Source organism: Microcebus murinus, chromosome 22 (genome assembly GCF_040939455.1).
Source record: "Microcebus murinus isolate Inina chromosome 22, M.murinus_Inina_mat1.0, whole genome shotgun sequence".
In the NCBI taxonomy this organism is placed as follows: Eukaryota; Metazoa; Chordata; class Mammalia; order Primates; family Cheirogaleidae; genus Microcebus; species Microcebus murinus.
This window is the reverse complement of record NC_134125.1, coordinates 7,359,300-7,378,671: the sequence shown is the minus strand read 5'-3', so window position 1 is coordinate 7,378,671 and position 19,372 is coordinate 7,359,300. Positions and strand designations below refer to the sequence as shown.

At 51.2% G+C, this 19,372-nt stretch overlaps 1 protein-coding gene and 1 long non-coding RNA gene across 4 annotated transcripts in view; one reads left to right on the top strand and one right to left on the bottom strand.

Moving 5' to 3' along the window:
• Nucleotides 1–13,720, bottom strand: part of CCDC63 (coiled-coil domain containing 63) — a 40,624-nt gene extending 26,904 nt beyond the window's left edge. The window contains exons 1-4 of one of the 3 annotated variants that reach the window (XM_012782339.3): nucleotides 13,615–13,720; nucleotides 9,296–9,391; nucleotides 8,753–8,925; nucleotides 4,311–4,500 (exon numbers count right to left, since the gene is read on the bottom strand). In XM_012782339.3, the coding sequence (XP_012637793.2) occupies nucleotides 4,311–4,500; nucleotides 8,753–8,925; nucleotides 9,296–9,304 (372 nt within the window). In that variant the 5' untranslated portion in view covers nucleotides 9,305–9,391; nucleotides 13,615–13,720. Of the gene's footprint in view, nucleotides 1–4,310; nucleotides 4,501–8,752; nucleotides 8,926–9,295; nucleotides 9,401–9,609; nucleotides 9,777–13,614 lie in introns of those variants that run through there. The other 2 variants (XM_075996556.1, XM_075996557.1) reach the window with 2 other exon arrangements.
• LOC105880932 (uncharacterized) lies at nucleotides 8,884–18,435 on the top strand. The gene is made up of 4 exons (XR_012914242.1): nucleotides 8,884–8,950; nucleotides 12,836–13,387; nucleotides 16,298–16,629; nucleotides 17,469–18,435. It is a non-coding gene; the product is annotated as an uncharacterized LOC105880932 (long non-coding RNA).
• The last annotated feature ends 937 nt before the right edge of the window (nucleotides 18,436–19,372 follow it).

Sequence of the window (19,372 nt, the reverse complement as noted above, 5' to 3'; positions counted from 1 at the left end):
ATGTGGCCAGGTGGGTGGCATAGAAATGTAAAGTGGGCCAACTGCAAATTGCAGAAAGCCCAACTAAACAGAGGCTTAAACAAATTATGGTTTATCTTTTTCTCATAACAGGTTGCTGACTCAAGTTTGGTAGCTCAAGGAAGTTAAAGACAAGAGCTCTATAATTCACCTGGCCTTTCCTGCATGGTTATAAGATGGCTGCCACTGCACCAGCCTTCACACTTCACAGTCATATTCCAGGGAGGAAGGTAGAGATGCAGTATGGATAAAGAGGTAGGACCTAAATCTGGAAAGCAAAACTTTCTCAGAAATCCCTGACAGACTTCCCCTTATAGCTCGTTGTCAACTCTTTGCAGCAAAGGAGCATGGGAGGAGCTTTTTAGCTGGGCACATGACCACTTTGAATAAAATCAGAAATCCATTATAACAGAGGAAGTAGAAAAGAGGTAAACAGTTGGTAGCATCACTCACAACACTTTCTAGTTACATTTGCTCCATGAAAATTCAGGCCCAATATTGCCAGATCTTCTAGTATTTTCTAAAAAGAGAAGCCAGAAATCTGAATTTTTACATGAAATCTCCCAATTTTTAACATGCAGTCAACTAAGTAAATTTTAACATGGAATGGGCCGAAGCTTCCATGTTGTCAAGTTTAACCATCCTGAGGTCCACCAGTTTGGGACCCTTGGTCTATACGCACACTTAGGGACATGGAGGAACCACAGAGGCACGATGGCAGCAAGAGGTGCCACTCGGGAGGCAGAAGAGTGGTCCAGAGCCTGGCAGCTGGCAGAGGTGACAAACAGCACTGTGGTGGACACAGTGGGTGGTGACTCCCCAATATCCATGTCTCCCCAGAAGACGGCCCCAAGGCAGCCATGGTCTTCATCCCTTCTCCCTGTGGTTTGTTAATATTAAGAGCAGGGCTCACCAGCCGGGGCCCCTGCACTGAGAAAGGATGTCTGCTAGGGAAGCTTCTGGAAAAAGTTTCCTCACTCCTCAAAGAGAGTCACAGGAAGAGACGGTTTGTCTCCTGAAGACAGTGTCACGTCCAGATGTGGCTCCTGGGGTGGCGGCCGCCATCTTGTCCCCGGGCAGAGGATGAAACCCAACGGAGCTGAGGACAGCATTGAGCGGCCTGGTCAACCCACCCTGAGGCTGGTCTTACCTTTGCACTTCCTGTCACGCCAGACAAAACGTTTTCTTACTGCCCCTGAGCTGGTTTGCACCCCAGCCCCGGGGGCTAAAGAAAACGTCATCAGTCTGAGCCAAAAGTCAGAAAAATTTTTTCTTAAAGGGCCACAGAGCAAATATTTTAAGCTTCAAGGACTAAGAGGCTACAAGGCAGGTACTCACTTAACCGATACAAATGGAACCATTTCAAATGTAAAAACCATTCTCTGCTGGAGGGCCATAAACGGGCTAAATTTGGCCCTGGAGTTATATAATAATTTGCTACCCCTGGTCTACTCTAAGCCAATTTTGGAAAGTTCATTTCCCTTTGCCGGTGACTGACCCTGAAGCGGGCATACACCCTAGTCCTGGCCGACGAGAGGAAATCTGCCGGAGAGATTCTGTGAAATAGTCTCTCCCATCCCTTGTTGGCGGCTTAGAATGAATGTGGTTATGTGAGGAGCTGATACCAGCTACGCTTTGGCAGCCATCTTGTGACCATGAGGAGAAGGCCGGGCGAGGGGATCAGAGAGAAAAAGACCAAACCATCATTGTGGAGCCGCTAAACCACCCCTGGGATGTTCTATTTCCAGTCAAATGTTTCATTATGCGAACAAACAAGCTTCTACTCGCTCAGCTGCTTCTAGTCAAGAAGTCCGTTCCTTGCTGCCCAACGCATTCATTCTCACTGGGACATCAGGCAAGGTGGCAGCTCAGATGATCAGGCGTCAAGGGAAGCGCGGGGCCCCGCACCCACCGGGGAGGCGTATGGATGCTGTTTGCAGTCGATACCCGCCAGGGTTTGGGCCTCAGCTGGGCCACAGAGACACACACAGCACAGGTCCCTCGGGGCAGGACTAGAGGGCCTCCCCAGCCCGGACGCACAGCCAAGCGGCCCCCGCTCAACTTTCTTTTCCCGTTCTGTGCACGGGCAGCGGCCTCAAGGCAAACCTCGCTGACCCGCCTGGGACATGACACAAGCGACTGGTTTTAACATCCGCCGGGGCGGCACCTCCAGACTGCGCCACCCCACCGCCTGCTGGGAAGGCAAGGCCAGCCCTGCTACAGCTGGTCCCCAGCGTCCTTGTCAGAGGGGGCTGCCGCGTCAGCGTCTCCCGGTGCCTCTTGTGATTAAATTCGGAGTCGTATTGCCTTTGGCATCTCCATGTCAGACGCTGCTTTTGTGACGCTGGGAGCGACCGGCCCTCTGCCCAGGGCTGCGTGGTCGGGGAAGAGTGTTCCCTCAGCAAGGTGCTGTCTTCTGTTTTGTGGGGCTGGGCAGGGCCTGCACGGGCGCGGCTCTGCTCCTAGAGCGGTGGGCGCAGGAGGAGGGGAGTCTAGGACCTGCGCCCCCCAGTGACACTGGGCAAAGACAGCTTGCACTGGGCAGGGAGCCCCGTAATCTTTTGAGGGTCCCAAACTGTGTTGCCTTTTCCTAATGCTTCTGAGGACCCGTGTCCCCGCTTGTCTCCGATTTTCCTCTTTCTTCACTGTTAGACTCTTTTTGCATTCATTCGTTCACTCACTCATTCATCCATCCACTCATTTATCAGTGTTCAGCGAACACCTGCTCTGTGCCAGACCGCAGGGCTGTGATGATGATGGTAAGAGACAGAGGGTCCCTGCCCTGAGAGAACATACAACCTAGGACTTGAAACAAGCCATGAAGAGCCATGATGAGTTTGGGGGGGGACATGCAAGGTACCTCGGGCATGCGCAGTAGGGGCATCTAGCAGGGACGAAGATGAAGTCCCAGCGGAAATAGCATTTGGGCTGAGACCTGAAGGATGAATAAGCGTTCCCCTCGTGCAGAGAGGACAGGGAAGGGCACTCCAGGCAGAGGGAACAGCACGTGCAAAGGCCTGGAAGTGAGGGACGGCACTGTGGGCTCAAAGGTCATGGCAAAGGCCACCGTGGGTGGATCAGAGACAGGATTCAGTTCTGGGAGGGGCAGGCAGGGAAGGACGCAGCAGAGCCGGTGAGGGGTTTGGCCTTTGTCAAAAGAACAAGAAGAAATTACTGCAGGGCTTGATGCAGAGGAAAGATGGAATGAGATTTCCAGATTCATGCAGTAGTAAATATTTATGGAAGACCTACTGTGTGCCGGCCACTGAGACAGGCATGAGCTGGGGGCGGGGGCGGTATTGTGGGAACAAGACAGACGTACATACAGCCTCCCTGAGAAAGTCCCATTGAAGCTGAGACCTGAAGGACAAGTGGGAGGAAAAAGGACAAGTGGGAGAAAAAAGGCCCTGAGGTGAGCCAGCCGGGCAGGCAGGGGCTAGATCAGCCACAGTGAGGGATGTGATTCTGAACCCTGTCCTGCAAATGTCTCTAGTTCTTTGCCTTCCAGATGGATGGGAGGGTCACACTTCCCAGACCCCTTTGTGGATGGGTAGGGTCACATGACTATTTGGAGCCCATGAGTCAGGAGCAGAAGTGACTGGAGCATTCAATTGCCAGTGTGAGACCCTCCAGAACTGGTTTTCTCTGCCATAATGCCTGGCAATGTTCAAGATGGTTTAAACCACCTGATATTTTCTGGTCCCATAGGTTTGGGGCACCCCATTTCCCCCCAGAGAGCCAGTCAACAATCTGTTCTCTCTCTCAGGGCAGGAGCTCAACTTTTTCCTAAGGCAAAAAAAAAAAAAGTCTTGAGCCAAGTACACTGCTGAGTCATCAGGCACAGATGTGCAGGTTGTGGACTGCACAACCCTAGGAAGTGTCATCGCTTGAAAACACATTGCCGATATGTTTCCTGTCCAGAACGAGAAGACATAAGGGCCCTCAGGCATCCCACGATAGGTATGTGGCATGAACAAGGAAGAAAACTTTACTGGTTTAAACCGCTGCAATTGGGGGAGGGGGTGGAGTTTGATCTGATCTGATGAGGATGTGGGGTTTGTCCTGAGAGCAGGGGGAGCTTGGAGGAGGGACACATTAATAGGGCTGAGCCTAGATGCTGGGAGCCCAGAGGTCACAAGGGTAGCGGAGACAGTAGCCACAGTGGCATTTAGAGGGCTCTCCCAAGAAGTCAAGGATGCTGGGGTGTCAGGTCTGGCCTGAGGCATCATGGGTACCTCCCACTCCTCCAGGTGCTCTATGTTCTGGTTAACCTTTTACGAGAAAGACCACACCTTCTCATCCAGCTCGGCCAACAGCATTTTCATGGACTTAATCAAGGCCTCGTAGTCCTCCTTGGTTTGCAGCAGGAAGCGCAGCTCCATGTAGTTTTTCTGGTTCAGATCTGTGTTCTTTGAGGACTTCGTGAGACTCAAAAGCAGGCTGATCTCATCCTGCTCTGCCTTCAGCGTCTTGATTTCCTTGCTGTTGGGAAAGCAGCCCACGATTCAGCCTGCACCCCTGCGCTTACCTTGCTCCCACATGCCAGGCACCGTAGCAGACTGGCAGAGACAGGGGCACCTCCCGCCCAAGCAGCAGAAAAGTGTTCGCCCACAGCCTCAGATCCAGGTCTGGAACCCTGATCACCTAAGACCCAGTTCGATGCAAATTCCACTGCTCCTCGGGGTATTTTTTTTCCTAGGGAACAGTTTGCAGCTGTCCTTGTCAAAATCCATTACCTAGACATGGCGGAAGCCCTCAAGTTCGCTTTTGCCAGCGGCTGGCTGGCATCTGTCTGAGTTTGCAGACCATCTTCCCAGGCTCTACAGCCAATTATCTCTGGTTAATGAGGAGCAAACCCATCAGGCAGGATTTTCAAGTTTGCATCAACACAGATGCGCTGGTTTCTCTACTTGGGGTGCTAACGATTTATTAAGTGGGCTGATCTGAGCCTCCTCCTCCCCCTTCCTCTGTCTGCTTTGGAGAAGAGACAGGGTGGGGGACGTGGGAAAACAGGGGGACTTCGAAAGAGAAAAGGCGGCTTGGAAGACTGAATGACAACAACTGAATGATGGGAAATGGCACAGAGCTGAGTTTCTGGAAAATTCTGGGAACTGACACTCGCTGCTCAGTGCGGTTTGCAGACCAGCTGCCTCAATGTGCTTTGCAAGCTTGGAGAAATGCAGAATCTCAGGCCCCAGCCTGGGGAGTGACTGGGTCAGAATCTGCTCTGCAACAAGAGCCTCAAGTGCTGCATGTGCACATTCAAGTTTTGGAATCACTGCTCTAGAACAGTAAAGAATGTTCTAGGGCCGGGCGTGGTGGCTCACGCCTGTAATCCTAGCATTCTGGGAGGCCGAGGTGGGTGGATTGCTCAAGGTCAGGAGTTCAAAACCAGCCTGAGCAAGAGCGAGACCCCGTCTCTACCATAAATAGAAAGAAATTAATTGGCCAACTGATATATAGAGAAAAAATGAGCTGGGAAAAAATGAGCTGGGTATGGTGGCGCATGCCTGTAGTCCCAGCTACTCGGGAGGCTGATGCAGGAGGATTGCTTGAGCCAAGGAGATTGAGGTTGCTGTGAGCTAGGCTGATGCCACAGCACTCACTCTAGCCTGGACAACAAAGCGAGACTCTGTCTCAAAAAAAAAAAGAATGTTCTAGAGTGGGGATTGGCAAACTTTGTTCTATAAAGGGTCAAATAGTAAATATTTTAGGTTTTGTAGGCCATGCGGTCTCTATTATAACTACTCTGCCTTGCAATGGGAAAGTAGCCACAGGCAATGTATGAGTGAATAGGTATGGCTGTGTGCCAATAAAACTTTATTTACAGGCCAGGTCAGTGGCTCACGCCTGTAATCCTAGCACTCTGGGAGGCCGAGGCAGGCAGATTGCTCAAGGTCAGGAGTTCGAAACCAGCCTGAGCAAGAGTGAGACTCCCGTCTCTACTATAAATAGAAAGAAATTAATTGGCCAACTAATAGATATAGAAAAAATTAGCCGGGCATGGTGGCACATGCCTATAGTCCCAGCTACTCGGGAGGCTGAGGCAGGAGGATCACTTGAGCCCAGGAGTTGGAGGTTGCTGTGAGCTAGGCTGACGCCACAGCACTCTAGCCCAGGCAACAGAGTGAGACTCTCTCTCAAAAAAACAAAACAAGGCCGGGCGCGGTGGCTCACGCCTGTAATCCTAGCTCTCTGGGAGGCCGAGGCGGGCGGATTGCTCGAGGTCGGGAGTTCGAAACCAGCCTGAGCAAGAGCGAGACCCCGTCTCTACTATAAATAGAAAGAAACTAATTGGCCAACTAATATATATAGAAAAAATTAGCCGGGCATGGTGGCTCATGCCTGTAAGTCCCAGCTACTTGGGAGGCTGAGACAGAAGGATCGCTTGAGCCCAGGAGTTTGAGGTTGCTATGAGCTAGGCTGACGCCACGGCACTCACTCTAGCCTAGGCAACAAAGCGAGACTCTGTCTCAAAAAAAAAAAAAAAAAAAAAACAAAACAAAAAAAACTTTATTTACAAAAACAGGCAGCCAGCCAGATTGGGCCCGTGGGCCATAGTTTGCTGACCATCTCTGGGATGGAAATGTCCTCTGTCTGCAGGGTCTGCCAGCATCCACTTAGGCACGTGACCACTGAGCACTTGACATGCAGCTAGTACAAGTGAAGAACTGAATTTTTTATTTTATTTATTTTAATTAATTATAAATGTAAATAGCCACATGCGGCTAGTGACCAGGAGCACCCAGTCTTCTCAACTTGCCTGCTGGGACTTTTGTCCCCTCTTAAGCCCCTCCTGGAAGGGGGTCCTTGTTAAAGTGGAAAGAAGAAATCGAGAGACAATGCCACCCTCTACCTACCAGAGCTGGGCTTTCAGAAAGGGTCGGTGAGGTTTGTGTGTCTTGTATGCAGGGCTGGGGCTGGGATGAAGGGAGCAAGAAGCCCCCAAATTTAAGGAGGCGCTCATTGTCAGGGTGCTTTAAGCACAGGGTCAGCGCTGGGGGAAAAGCACCTCCTTAAATATTACACCCTAGGCACCGCACCTCAGTTCTGGGCCTATTTCTATTTAATGGTGTTTCACTCTAAAGAACCTAAAATCTCCACTTTTCCACTCCCTCCTTTTCAGTTCCATCAAAGTGAAATTAGATCAAAGAGACTGACTTGGAGCCAGAACCTGCGTGTGGGGTGGTGTGGGAGTGCGGAAGGGTAAGATTAAAAAAAAACTGTCAGAGACACACCAAGAATGAGGCACTTCCTGATGCCTACCAGAGGTAGGCTGAGAATCAGGGTGGCCAGGCACAGATGTGCAGGTTGTAGACTGCACAGCCCTAAGAAGTGCCATTACTTGAAAACTCACCCTTGATTTGTTGATTTATTACTCTTTTCTAGGGGACACTTTTTCTCCTTCTAGCAAAATCCCTACATAATGACAATTTTTCCAACAGATGGCAGTAAAGTGTCTTGAGAAAAGGGTGCCTTTTAAAAAAATCACATAGAGGTCCCATAGGAACTAGTCCTGGCCCTGAGTAAACTGAATCTATGGAAAATCTAAAGAATTCCTTTTCTCCATCCTCTGAATTCCCCACATCATCGAACAGTCAGATTTTCTTTCTAATAACCGACAGTTGTTCCTGCTCTTATAAACAAAGTGGATGTGGCTGGGGAATTACATTTCCCTGGAATCTAAGAATGCTTGTTTAACGTTTGTTTATTCAACCCCAGGGAACACCTTTCTATTGCCCAAATAAATAGTGTGCTCCAGAATTTCTAGGGCAACCCAATGTTAAATATTCTATCTTGCAGTGCTCTAAGGACACGCCAACAGGAAATGTCCTTGGGGTGTAGGCAGCCACATGATTCTGGCATTCTCTGGGAGCTCTCCTACTTCCGTGGCAGGACCTCGGGAGTGACAGCCAAAGCCACATGTCCTCTGCCCACCCCCAAGCTGACTGCCCCAGGAATAGACACCTGACCCAAACTGAGTCAACCAGATTCTGGGCACTGGGAATTGGAATTGATTTTAAGACAGCCTCCCTGCATAGCTGAGTAAGCTCAAGAGTTGGAGCAGCCATTTCCCTCAAGCCAGGGCTGAAATTCAGAGAGAAAAGAACAAAACTTGGCCAGGCGCGGTGGCGTGAGCCTATAATCTCAGCACTCTGGGAGGCCAAGGTGGGAGGATCGTTTCAGCTCAGGAGTTCGAGACCAGCCTGAGCAAGAGCAAGACCCTGTCTCTACTAAAAAAAAAGAAGAAAAAAATAGAAAGAAATTAGCTGGATAACTAAATATATATAGGAAAAAATTAGTCAGGCACGGTGGCGGACGCCTGTAGTCCCAGCTACTCGGGAGGCTGAGGCAGGAGGATTGCCTGAGCCCAGGAGTTTGAGGTTGCTGTGAGCTAGGCTGACGCCAGGGCACTCTACCCCGGGCAACAGAGTGAGACTGTCTCAAAAAAAAAAAAAAAAAAAAAGAACACAACTCATGTGCAGAGAGAAACAGGAATCAGAAATGCTTCCTGCATAGGTCCTTCCCTGAGATGTGGGCGTCCTGTTCTCCTGGGTCCCCAAGACACGCTCCCTCAGTTCCCCCTCGCCACTGGTCTCTCTTGCGGCTGGGAACATGAGTCCCCACCCTGGGTTCAGAGGTGGCTGCCTGGCACAGGGGGTAGACAAGCACCGGGAAAGGCCAGCCCAAACCCCGCCAGGGCCGCTGGGTGCGGGCCGCGCCGCTCGCTTACTACTGGCTCATGATCATCTGCTGGCTGCGGAAGTTGAAGGACTTGCGGCTCTCCACCATCTTCCGGAACTGCTGCCTCAGCTTGCGGAGCTCTGCCTCGGCCTGCTGCTCCCTGACCCTCTCCGGAAGTTCCTGGGGAGCAGAGGATTTTCTCCGGTGCTTCCTCGACTGGTGCTACAGGGCCGGGAGGGAGGCAGCAGTGAGTCCGCGGCTAGAGAAGCCCCGGGCGGGCGCAGGTCAAGGGCTGGGGTGGGGCAGGGCTGGGGCTGGGGCTGGGAGACCCTGGGTGATGTCAGCTGCCTGCCTGTCACACGGAAACCACCCTGGGTCGCTGGGGAGAGGAGGCTGGCCTCATTATTGCATCCTGAGGAGGCAGCTTTGCTGTGTGGGGAGGAGGCGTTCTGGGTTCACGTTCTGGTTCTGCCACCTTGTGTGACCTCGGGCGAGTCACTGGAGGTCTCTGAGCCTCCAGCCTCCCATCTCTGAAATGGGTGTGCGTAGATTTGTCGTCAGGGTTAGAGGAGCGAATGTGTGTGTCACCTACCATCGGCATCTTGAAGGAATCGCGCTTCCCTTCTGCTCAGACACTGTCCCCAGGAGGGTCACAGCCACGCGCGTGCCTCTCTCTCTCTGCAATGCCCTGTCCACGCTGGCAAAGGGAAAAGACGTCGTGAGCCACCCCGGCTGGCGGAGCGGGACCGAACGGGCACCTCCTCCCCTCCCCCCAGTCCCCAATTCCCTCCTCCGCCCACAGCTTGGCACACGGGGAGGACACGCAGATGGCTGCCCGGGTGTGAGAAGAGGCACTTTTTTTGTTGTTGTTTAAAGCAATGTTCGCCTGGAACCTGTTCCTCTCACCACTTATTATTAGGAGCTGGGCAGATGGTCTCGGCGTGTCAGTTGCCCTTCTGCTCCCTGTGTTCCCAAAGAGGGGGCAAAATGGCATCAGGGCGTTCTGTCCCCAGACGGGGTTAAAGCCAAACGCACCCAGCTGCAGCTGTGGGAGGCCCCAGCCCTGCCGGCCCACAGCAGGGCGGAGGTCCCAAGAGGCATTTTTATCACGTCACAATTCGAACGTCATCTGGCTCGTGGGTACTCAGAGGAAGGGACAACATTAACCCCACAAGCGCGATAGGGCCATGAGAGCCACCGCACTGCCCCTCTCAGTCGGCAGGGGCCGGGTTCCAAAAGCAGAAGTTCCAGCTTTGCAACCCCCGAGTGGCCCTGTGGCGCAGGGGTTTAGGGCACTGGTTGTGTCCCCCATCAGACCTCGCTTGCATCCCTCCACGGCTGCTTACTAACCTTGGGCAAGTCACTTCGGTTCTCTGAGCCTCAGTTTCCTCATCTAGAAAATGGGAGACATTCTAGAAGCCACTTCTAGGGTACGATACAGGTGGTCTAACACGGCAGAGATCCAGTGCGGTCAATGTTTACAAGGGTTTGAGGGGTGTTCAGCACGCTCTGTCTCCTGGTGCCAATACCCTGAGTTTCCTGCGGGAAGCCAGGCCCTCCCGCCCTCCCTCCTGGTCATTTTTTGCTCCCCAGGGGCTGGCCACACCCCACTAGCTTCAGGATTGGGGCATATGACTCTGGATGGGCCAATCAGAGTGCCAGCTCCCTGACCTGTAATGAGTTCAGGGATGGGCACGCGGCCCTAGCTAGTCCAGGCAGAGTGCACAGAGGGAACTGAAGCTTCAACACTCAGGAAGAGAGAGACTTTGTTTCCTGCTGCACTTGAGCCTAGGTGAGTGAGGTTGGGAGTGGCTGACAGCCACCTTGCCTTTGCAGGTAGCCTGAGAAGAAAGCTAACAGTTGTAGGGAATTCAGTGGTGAGTCAGCCTTCAAGGTGCTATGAAGCCTGCCCAGGGTAAAACAGTGGAAAAGGCTCCACAAAGGAGATGACTTTTCACTTGGGGTTTTGAAGGATGAATAGGAGTTTACAGGCAGAGAAGAAAAAGTTGGGAGGGAATTCTGGGCTAAGAGAACTGCCTGAGCAAAGGCTGAGGAGCAAGTGAATAAAAGGAGTGTTCAGAGAATGATTCGTGGTCTAGAATAGGTGGCAGCATCTGGAGGGAAGTGACTAGCGAAGAGGTCTGGGAAAGACTGGATGTCCCTTAAAAGCAAGGATGTGATAAGATCAGCTGAGAAGAAACTGATTCATTGCCTCCCCAGTGGCCACTTCCTCTTCGTGTGGAGTTGCTTGAGGTCACTAACTGGCCAGGGGTCACACTTCCCAGCTCCTCTTGCACCTAGGCAGGGTCCTGTAATGGACTGTCACCAATGGGATGTGAGCAGAGGGGAAATGTGTCACTTCCAAACCCTGACTTTTTTTTTTTGAGACAGAGTCTCATTTTGTTGCCCAGGCTAGAGTGAGTGCCATGGCGTCAGCCTAGCTCACAGCAACCTCAATCTCCTGGGCTCAAGCAATCCTCCTGCCTCACCCTCCCAAGTGGCTTGGACTATAGGCATGCACCACCATGCCAGGCTAATTTTTTCTATATATATTAGTTGGCCAATTAATTTCTTTCTATTTATAGTAGAGACAGGGTCTCGCTCTTACTCAGGCTGGTTTTGAACTCCTGACCTGAGCAATCTGCCCGCCTCGGCCTCCCAGAGTGCTAGGATTACAGGCGTGAGCCACCGCACCCGGCCTCATGACCACCTTTTAAAACTGGAACATTTCACATAGAAATCCATAAGTTCTACTGAAAACTCAGAGCATCTGGCCACATGGGATCCTGACTTTTAAGAAAGAGATGTGACTTTTCCATCCTCTCCTCCCCATCTGACATTTATGGAGGGCAGAGTCACAAAACAGTTCCCCAAATCAACTTGCAGAAGCAGTTACCTGCCAACCATGAACATCCTCATTGGGCTGTGACATAAATGAGACATTAACTTGGATTAAGCCAGTGAAGCGGGCAGATGTATGTGTTCCGGCAGCTAGCATGACTGTAACCCCGACCTCTTTCTTCCTAACACAATTCTGATTGTGTCTCTCTCAGTGTGCCCAGCTCCAGAGCTTGACATGATTGGTTCCCACTAGTCATGGTAACCCCACTGCCCTTTGTCAATGATTGGTCTAAGGATGGGCATGTGACCCCCATATTTGACCAATGAGACATAAGGAGAATTCTATTGGGACAAATGACCTAATGACAAAAAGTGAGAGCTTGTCCATGTTCCCCTCCCTTCCTGCTCTTAGAAATTATTATGGAGACATGCATAATGGTTGGTGCCGTGGCAACCATCCCATGACCATGAGGAGAAATATCACTGTCACACTGAGGACAGCAAAGAGGAAAAATGGGAAAAATTTAGGTCCTAATTGACACTGTGAGCTACTGCCCCATCCCTGAAAATGCCTACCTCCAGGCTCCTTGTTAAGTGAAATAACAAGTGCCGCTATTGTCTAAGGCACTCATTAAGCATTTTGTTCATTATAGCCTAAAGCATTTCTAACTTACAGAATTCACTACCTTGAGAATGATTCGCAAGTTGATGGGTGATATGACAATAGTATCTGGCAATGTGTGAAGGTTTGGCTTTTTCCATGTTATACTCTATAGGGTTTAGGGGCCAATTGAATTTTGGTAAATCTTCATCTGAGGGAAAATTCCTACAGGCAGGGAAATGGTGCAAGACAATGGTGCTATATCTTGATCATTTCTGGAGAGCCTTCAAGGTGTGTGTAGAAGCCATAGGAGGGTTTACCTGACTGACAAGGTTTGGGCAAAGTGTACTCACTCTGGGACCTCTTTCAACTCTGCAATTGTGTGCAGCTCCAACTATTTTTATTGAGCCATTCTATTTTCCAGGGCCCTTTTGGTTCTAAGTGGATCTGTAATACAACATTTTATTTATTTTATTGTATTTATTTTGAGACAGAGTCTCACTCTGTTGCCCAGGCTAGAATGCCAGGGCATCAGCCTAGCTCACAGCAACCTCAAACTCCTGGGCTCAAGCAATCCTCCTGCCTCAGCCTCCCGAGTAGCTGGGACTACAGGCATGTGCCACCATGCCTGGCTAATTTTTTCTATATATTTTTAGTTGGCCAATTAATTTCTTTCTATTTATATTACAGACAGGATCTCACTCTTGCTTAGGCTGGTTTCAAACTCCTGACCTTGAGCGATCCGCCTGCCCCGGCCTCCCAGAGTGCTAAGATTACAGGAGTGAGCCACCACGCTGGGCCTGTAATGCACCATTTTAAAAGCATGACGTGGGTATACCCGACCTTCACTGACAGTGTGATTTTACTTCTCTGAGCCTCAGTTTCCTCATCTGTAGAATGGGGATACCCACACCCATGTCTCAGCATAAAATATTGAGCATAAAGCACTTAGCAGGGTGCCCAGCACGTGACAGGCGCTGGACGAATGTCGCTTGTTTGTAAATCAGTATTTTCAAGTGTCAGTTTGTCCTGGCAAATGCAGTTTGAGCGAATGAAGCTTCCTCCCAGCAGAGGTCGTGTTTATGGTCTAATGGTCGATCAGCCTGCCTGGGCCGGGCTCTGCGGGGAACTTGGGACAGGCAGCCATGTGGGTCTCGCTGAGCCCGGCTGTACAACCTGGCGACAGAATGGAACCTGTGTCTAGGGCACCAGCCAAGCAGGAGCACGGGAACACATATGCAGGTTTGTTGATTTTTTTTTTTTTAAAAGGATTGTTATGGGAGGAAAATAGAAATTTGTTGGACCGTTTTGGAGCTATTTTACACGCGGTGGTTTATTCATGTTTAACCCTAGGGGGCCGTGATGTTTTCCAGGCTTGGGCCGCTGAGCCCGGCCCGTGCGGGCCGCGACCTCCCTGTGCCTCGCGGGGTGGGGGCGGGGAGCCGGGGCAGCCGCGCGGCGACACTCACCGAGGGGGCGGCCCGCCCGACGGCGCGTGTCCCGCGGCGCTGGGAGGACTGCTCGAGCCCCCCGCTGCCCCACCCGGCCTTCGGGACCCTGGAACGGAGCCTTTGTGACCCGCACGGGCCGGGCGTTCCGCCCTGGAAGGCGCGGGGAGGGCGCCGGGCCCTCGGGAGGAGGAGGGGACAGTTGTCGCAGCTGGTGCGAAGAAGGACGCTGTCGGGAGCCGGAGAGGGGGACAGGGCGACACGCTCCCCCAGACCCGTTACCAGACTAGCCCCGGACCCTCCCGTCGCTGAGTGACGTCTGGACTCGAGCAGCGCCCCAGTCCCTCCCTCGGCCACTCGCGCCCTCCGCGCCCGACCGTGGTCGCTGCCACTCGCGCCCCGCGCTGAGCTCACGGCCGGCAGGGGACACACTGCGCGCAGCTAATGCAAGGGACCCAATTCTGCCTGCTCTGCAAAAAAAAAGAAAGGAGAGAAATCACTTATATCAGTGCTGGGGAGTGGGGTTCAGGACCCCCCACACCCCCGGCCCCCGTGAGCGTGAGATCGGAACCCCAGTCGGATGCCCGTCAAGTGTGACCACCGTGAGCGTTTTGCTGCCCTAACAAGAGTCTGGTAGTTTAAAGACACACATTTTTTATACAGAAGGCCTTGAAACATAAGTCACCTGCTTCCTCTGGGGCGAAACTCAAGGAACAGTCTACAGAGCTGGGGAGAAATTATTGGGGTACTAATTTTTTCTTTTTAAATTTTATTTATTTTTTTTCATTTATTTATTTGACACAGGGTCTCACTCTGTCACCCTGGGTAGAGTGCAGTGGCGCCGTGATAGCTCACTGCAACCTCAAACTCCTGGGCTCAAGTCATCCTCCTGCCTCAGCCTCTCCAGCAGCTGGGACTACAGAGCTGTGTCCTCATGCCTGGCTAATTTTTCTATTTTTAGTAGAGATGGGGTCTTGCTCTTGCTCAGGCTGGTCTTGAACTCCCAAGCTCAAGCGTTCCTCCTGCCTTGGCCTCCCAGAGTGCTAGGATTACAGGCTGAGCTATAGCAACCAGCCACGGGGTACTAGTTTTCTGGAGTGACTTCAATTCCACGTTATTTCCACTTTCCTCCTTAACTCCCTGAGTGAACTGTAGCTCAGCCCTGCTAAGGTCTCCACCCTCTTATGCCTAAACTCTGGGACAAGAAGTGTTTTAGAACATACCATATTTTTGGTTTCAGAAAGGTAACATAGTACACAAGGGAGTATGTTGCCCCACACGTTTCTGGCAGCCACGTTGTAACCATGAGGAAAGTTAGTGTCACAGGACATCACGTATAGGGTTTGGACAACATGTAAAAATTAACATGTTAATGTTTCTGCAAGGAAATGCCAAGTGAGATAAATATAGATGCTGAACAGCCTCATGTCAAGCCTTGTCTCCAAATGACTTATACGCAGTTTTTTGGATCTACATATATTACCATCCTCATTTTACAGAGGAAGAAACAGGGGCTTGGAGAAACAGCATTTTGCAGTAAGCAGGGCAGCCAGGACTTGAACCTGGGGCGGGCTGTCTCTAGAGCCCTGTGCCTTAGCCCAAGCCCGAGAGGAACCACAGCCCCAGACCCGAGCAGCTCTCTGCAGGCTGGTGTCCCTCCCTTCTCCCTGACATTTAAAGGACTGCTCCAGTCCTCAGCTCTGTGCACAACCCAGTGACTCACACATTTCAAGTGTCAACGACTGAAAAATGATTAAATTCAATTAGGTTCAGGACTTGTTAAAAATAGGCCTTCCTCAGAAGAATTTACTCTCTCTGCCTTTCTGGGTGCAGATCTCAGCAGCCCCCATGCAGAGACATACAAGGCTTTTTTTAATTAGAACATGCCAGAATCAATTCTGCTAACGGGATCTTCTGCTCCATCAGCGGGGCTTGGAGCGGGGTGAGATGCCAGCTTGCCAAGGCGATGAGCCAGCGGTGAGGAACACTGGTGACAGCAGTGTCTACCGAATGCGGGAGGAAATTAGAGCCAAGCTCAGAGGGGCTGGGCAAAGGCATTTGGACACAGCCCAGGAAGCTGACTGTCCAAGTGACTCTTTGGCTACAAGGATCAGAAACCCACTCCAACCAACTCAAAATGATTATTTTTTCTGCGTCCCAGCATCTGTTCACCCTTCCTCCTTCCCAGCAGATCCCAGCTTGTTCAGGTAATCCTCCTTCCCACACTCAGCCCACGTGACACACACCTCCCAGGTAGATCTCTGTCAGTCTTAGCCAATCACTGCCATCCCATGCTCCTTGCCAATGATTGCACCGAATCTAAGTTTAAGCCAATGAATGCAGAGCCGTCTCCTGGAGATTGCAACTGTTCCAGAAATAGGCATGTAACTGACAGGGGCCTAATCAGACAGAAAGGAAGGATATATAATCCGGAGTTGCAGGGAGATGCTTTTCACCTCCAGGGATATGAACAAGGAAGCATGTTGTTGGCAGCCTTCTTGTAACCATGAGGGAAACCAGTGTGAGATCAAGGCTAATATGTGATGGAGGCAAGAGCCTAGAGGGAATTACACAACAGTGTAGCTGGCACCCTGATTGTATCATGCCTGAAACCCACCTTAGTTCTGTACTTCCTCATATGTGAATTAATAAGTATTTTTTAATTGTTTAAGCTGGTCCTAATTGCAGTTTTTGCTTCTTTCAGCCAAAAGTGTGTACTGAGTTACATGAATACCAGGGTTGTCTTGTGTAAGCTGGAGGCAGATGTCCATGAAGAAAAAGCAAGAACTAGAAAGCTCTCAGAAGCCAAGGCAGCTCCTCTCTCAAGCTCTGTCTGGAACCCCCTGGTCTCTCAACCTGGCCTCTTTGCTCTGCTCTGCCCCATTCCCCCGGCTTGCTTCTTAGGTGTTCCCCTTTAAGAGCCCAGTTTTTTTAAAAAATCAATGTCCTAATCTCAACTTCTCAGGAAAAAGAATGCAACTGTCCCAGCTTAGATGTGATGTCCTGGCCTGATCACATGGGACCCGGGGGCCACAGGCAAGTGGCACAATAGCCCCTTCACAGGGACTGTGAAAATAATCCCCAGAAAAGGGGGCACAGGCAGGGAGGGCACAGTAGTGTAGTGGAGAGAACACTAGAGTCCTGGATCTGCCACTAATTTGCTGTGTGCCCTTAGAAAAGTCAGTGGACCTCTCTGAGCCTCGATTTCTTGCTACTTCCAGGACCAGATTGAGAACTTCACAGCCTGCAAAGACTGTGAAAAGTTTCACCCCATCTATGACACTGAAAATAAAACCAGTGCTAATCCATAAGATAAATGTCAGGCCGTGTGACTGGATCCTGACTTCTGCTGTCATGTCTTTATAATGACATAACAAATCATTTTGTTAAAAAAAAGTTTAGGTGTTCCTACTTCACTGGTGCCATCGGCACTGGCTTAGTTTGTCTTTTAGGTTGCAAACTGTCTTTGCTCAGCCAAGGAGGCCACGCCAGCCCCTTCTATCTTCCTCAGCCTGGCTGAGTGGCCTAATCTCCGTGCTTGTGGCATGTGATGTCCCCTAAGCACCACCACCACCCCCCACCCCACCCCTGCCACGGTGACTGGTTTGATGATAAGAGAACACCCCACCCAGGTCAGACCAATCAGAGCTTCTTTCCCAAGAAATGGAATTTGGACACAAACTTCCCCGAGAAACAAAGTGCTGAGCAATAGGTTAATGGGGTATTGGGTGCTGGAACCAAGAGATCGTGTGAAGTCACAGCCGGGGTAGCTGTTTTCCACCAGATGACACGCTGCCGTGGCCACAAAGGTGGCCCCCACACAAAGCCTTTCCCCTGCATCTCCCTTGCTAATAAAATCCTGATTTTTATTCCAGGCTTCAGTGGAGAACTCGGAATCTCTTAGATCCCAAGACCTCACAGGGTCTACCTGCGATCTTGGGGCGGCCCATGAGACATGAGAGGAGACCCACTGGGGGACGGTGGGACGGAGATGCCGGCTGAACTCCAGTGCTCAGTGTCTGCAGTGTGAGCCGAAGTCAGTCGCTGGGCCCCGTGGGGTGGCAGCTGAAGTTCTGTCACTGCCGCAGCGCCTCCAAGCCCGCCACGATAACCCATGCACTGCCCGGCCACCTCCCGTGCGCTGCACGACTGCTTGCCCCAGTGGCGAGGGTGCTGTGGTTTGCAACCGAGAACCATCCGGGACGGACAGAGGTGGCACCGTCGGCATTCAGAGTTCTAGATTCCTCCCCACGGCCGTCCAGAACTGCACCCCTGTTGGCCAGTGAAAGCTAGAGTCACCGTTACAATCTGAGTGACAGATGGAGACAAGAAGTGGTGAGGGTGTGTACATCCTAAAGAAAGCATTTTGGCCTCATACAGCTAAAGCTGTAAGAATGTTTACACTGTTCAACCCGGGAAACCTAAATGTGGGGGTTCGTCCTAAGAAAATAAGTCAAAGGCAAAAAAACCCAAAATCCTGATGCACAGAGATGCCTATCGTAACACTGTTTTTATAGGACCAGTGGCAATAAGTAAATAAGGAGAAAGCCAGTCCCAAGAGAGCCTGTACTAACAGATGACATTGTGTAAAGTACAAAATTGAGGGAAACTCACTTACACTCTTGGAAGTCAGCATACAGGTTATCTGGTAGAGGGGGTTGGAGAAGGAATAACTAGAAGGGAAATCAGGAAGTTTCCAGGGTGCTGAGAATATTCTGTTTCTTGATCTGGTTAAGTTCATTTGTGAAAATTCATCAAGATATACATACACCTTTGATACGGACCCTTTATACATGTGTATTGTACTTCAATAAAAAACGTTTTCTAAAAAGATGAATAAGAGGAGGATTTTTAAAGCAAACTGTGACATATCTATTAATGAGACATTCTGGAGTATTGAAAAAATCATTGTAAAAATAACCACATGTAGTGAGAGTACCCATAGCGCGTGTGTATTGTTTTCTGCAGTCCACTTCCCTCCAATTCATTCTCTGCCCTTCTCTGCCTGCCCTGTGTCCCCAGAAGTGGAGAGCATGGTCCCCATCACCTGTGGGCTCCTTCTGGTTGGGTTTGACCTACAGAAGGGGCCAGCAGGAGACCAGAAGGCAGGGTGAGAGAGAGCGGGGACATTTCTTTTAAAGTCCTTCCTTGCTTTGGCATCATGTCCCTGGCAGTAGCTATGTCGTCCGCAGCTGCAGCCTCTGTCTGAATGACCCCCCTCCCCAGCCCTCGCTGGGCTCGATCACACGCGCCTCCATTGCTAACCTCAGTCCCCTGCCCTCCTTTCCCTGTCCCCTTCACCCTGCGAGCACGCGGGAAGAAGGCCCTTCCTAGGAGTCTCTTGATCCATCTGAGTTGGATTCAGTTTTCTTCTGAGGCTCCGACTGTCACAGTCCCTCCCCCACCTTCCTGTGTGACAAGCAAGTGACCTTCTTGGGTTCAGTGCTGCAGAGGCTGTGCCCTCAGGAGGACGGCGGGCACCAGCCTGGGAGCGGAGCCAGCATTCATTTCGATTGAGCTCCAGGAGCTGTGCCAGAAACTTCCGTCTTTCTGAAAAAGTAAATAACCAGGTCCTCCCCCTCCCTGTGTGTGCCATCTTCCTCTTCTTGTCATCGTCCCACCTTCCTGGCTGAGACTATGACCAGGTAGAGCTCACAGAGCTGGGGAGAGAGGGAGAGAGGGAAAGAGAAGACTCCGTGTGCCATTTCTTTACCCTGTGAGGGACTGGGGAACAAATGGCTGCCCATCTGGAGGTGGCAGCAGAGACCTGGTGCCCCAA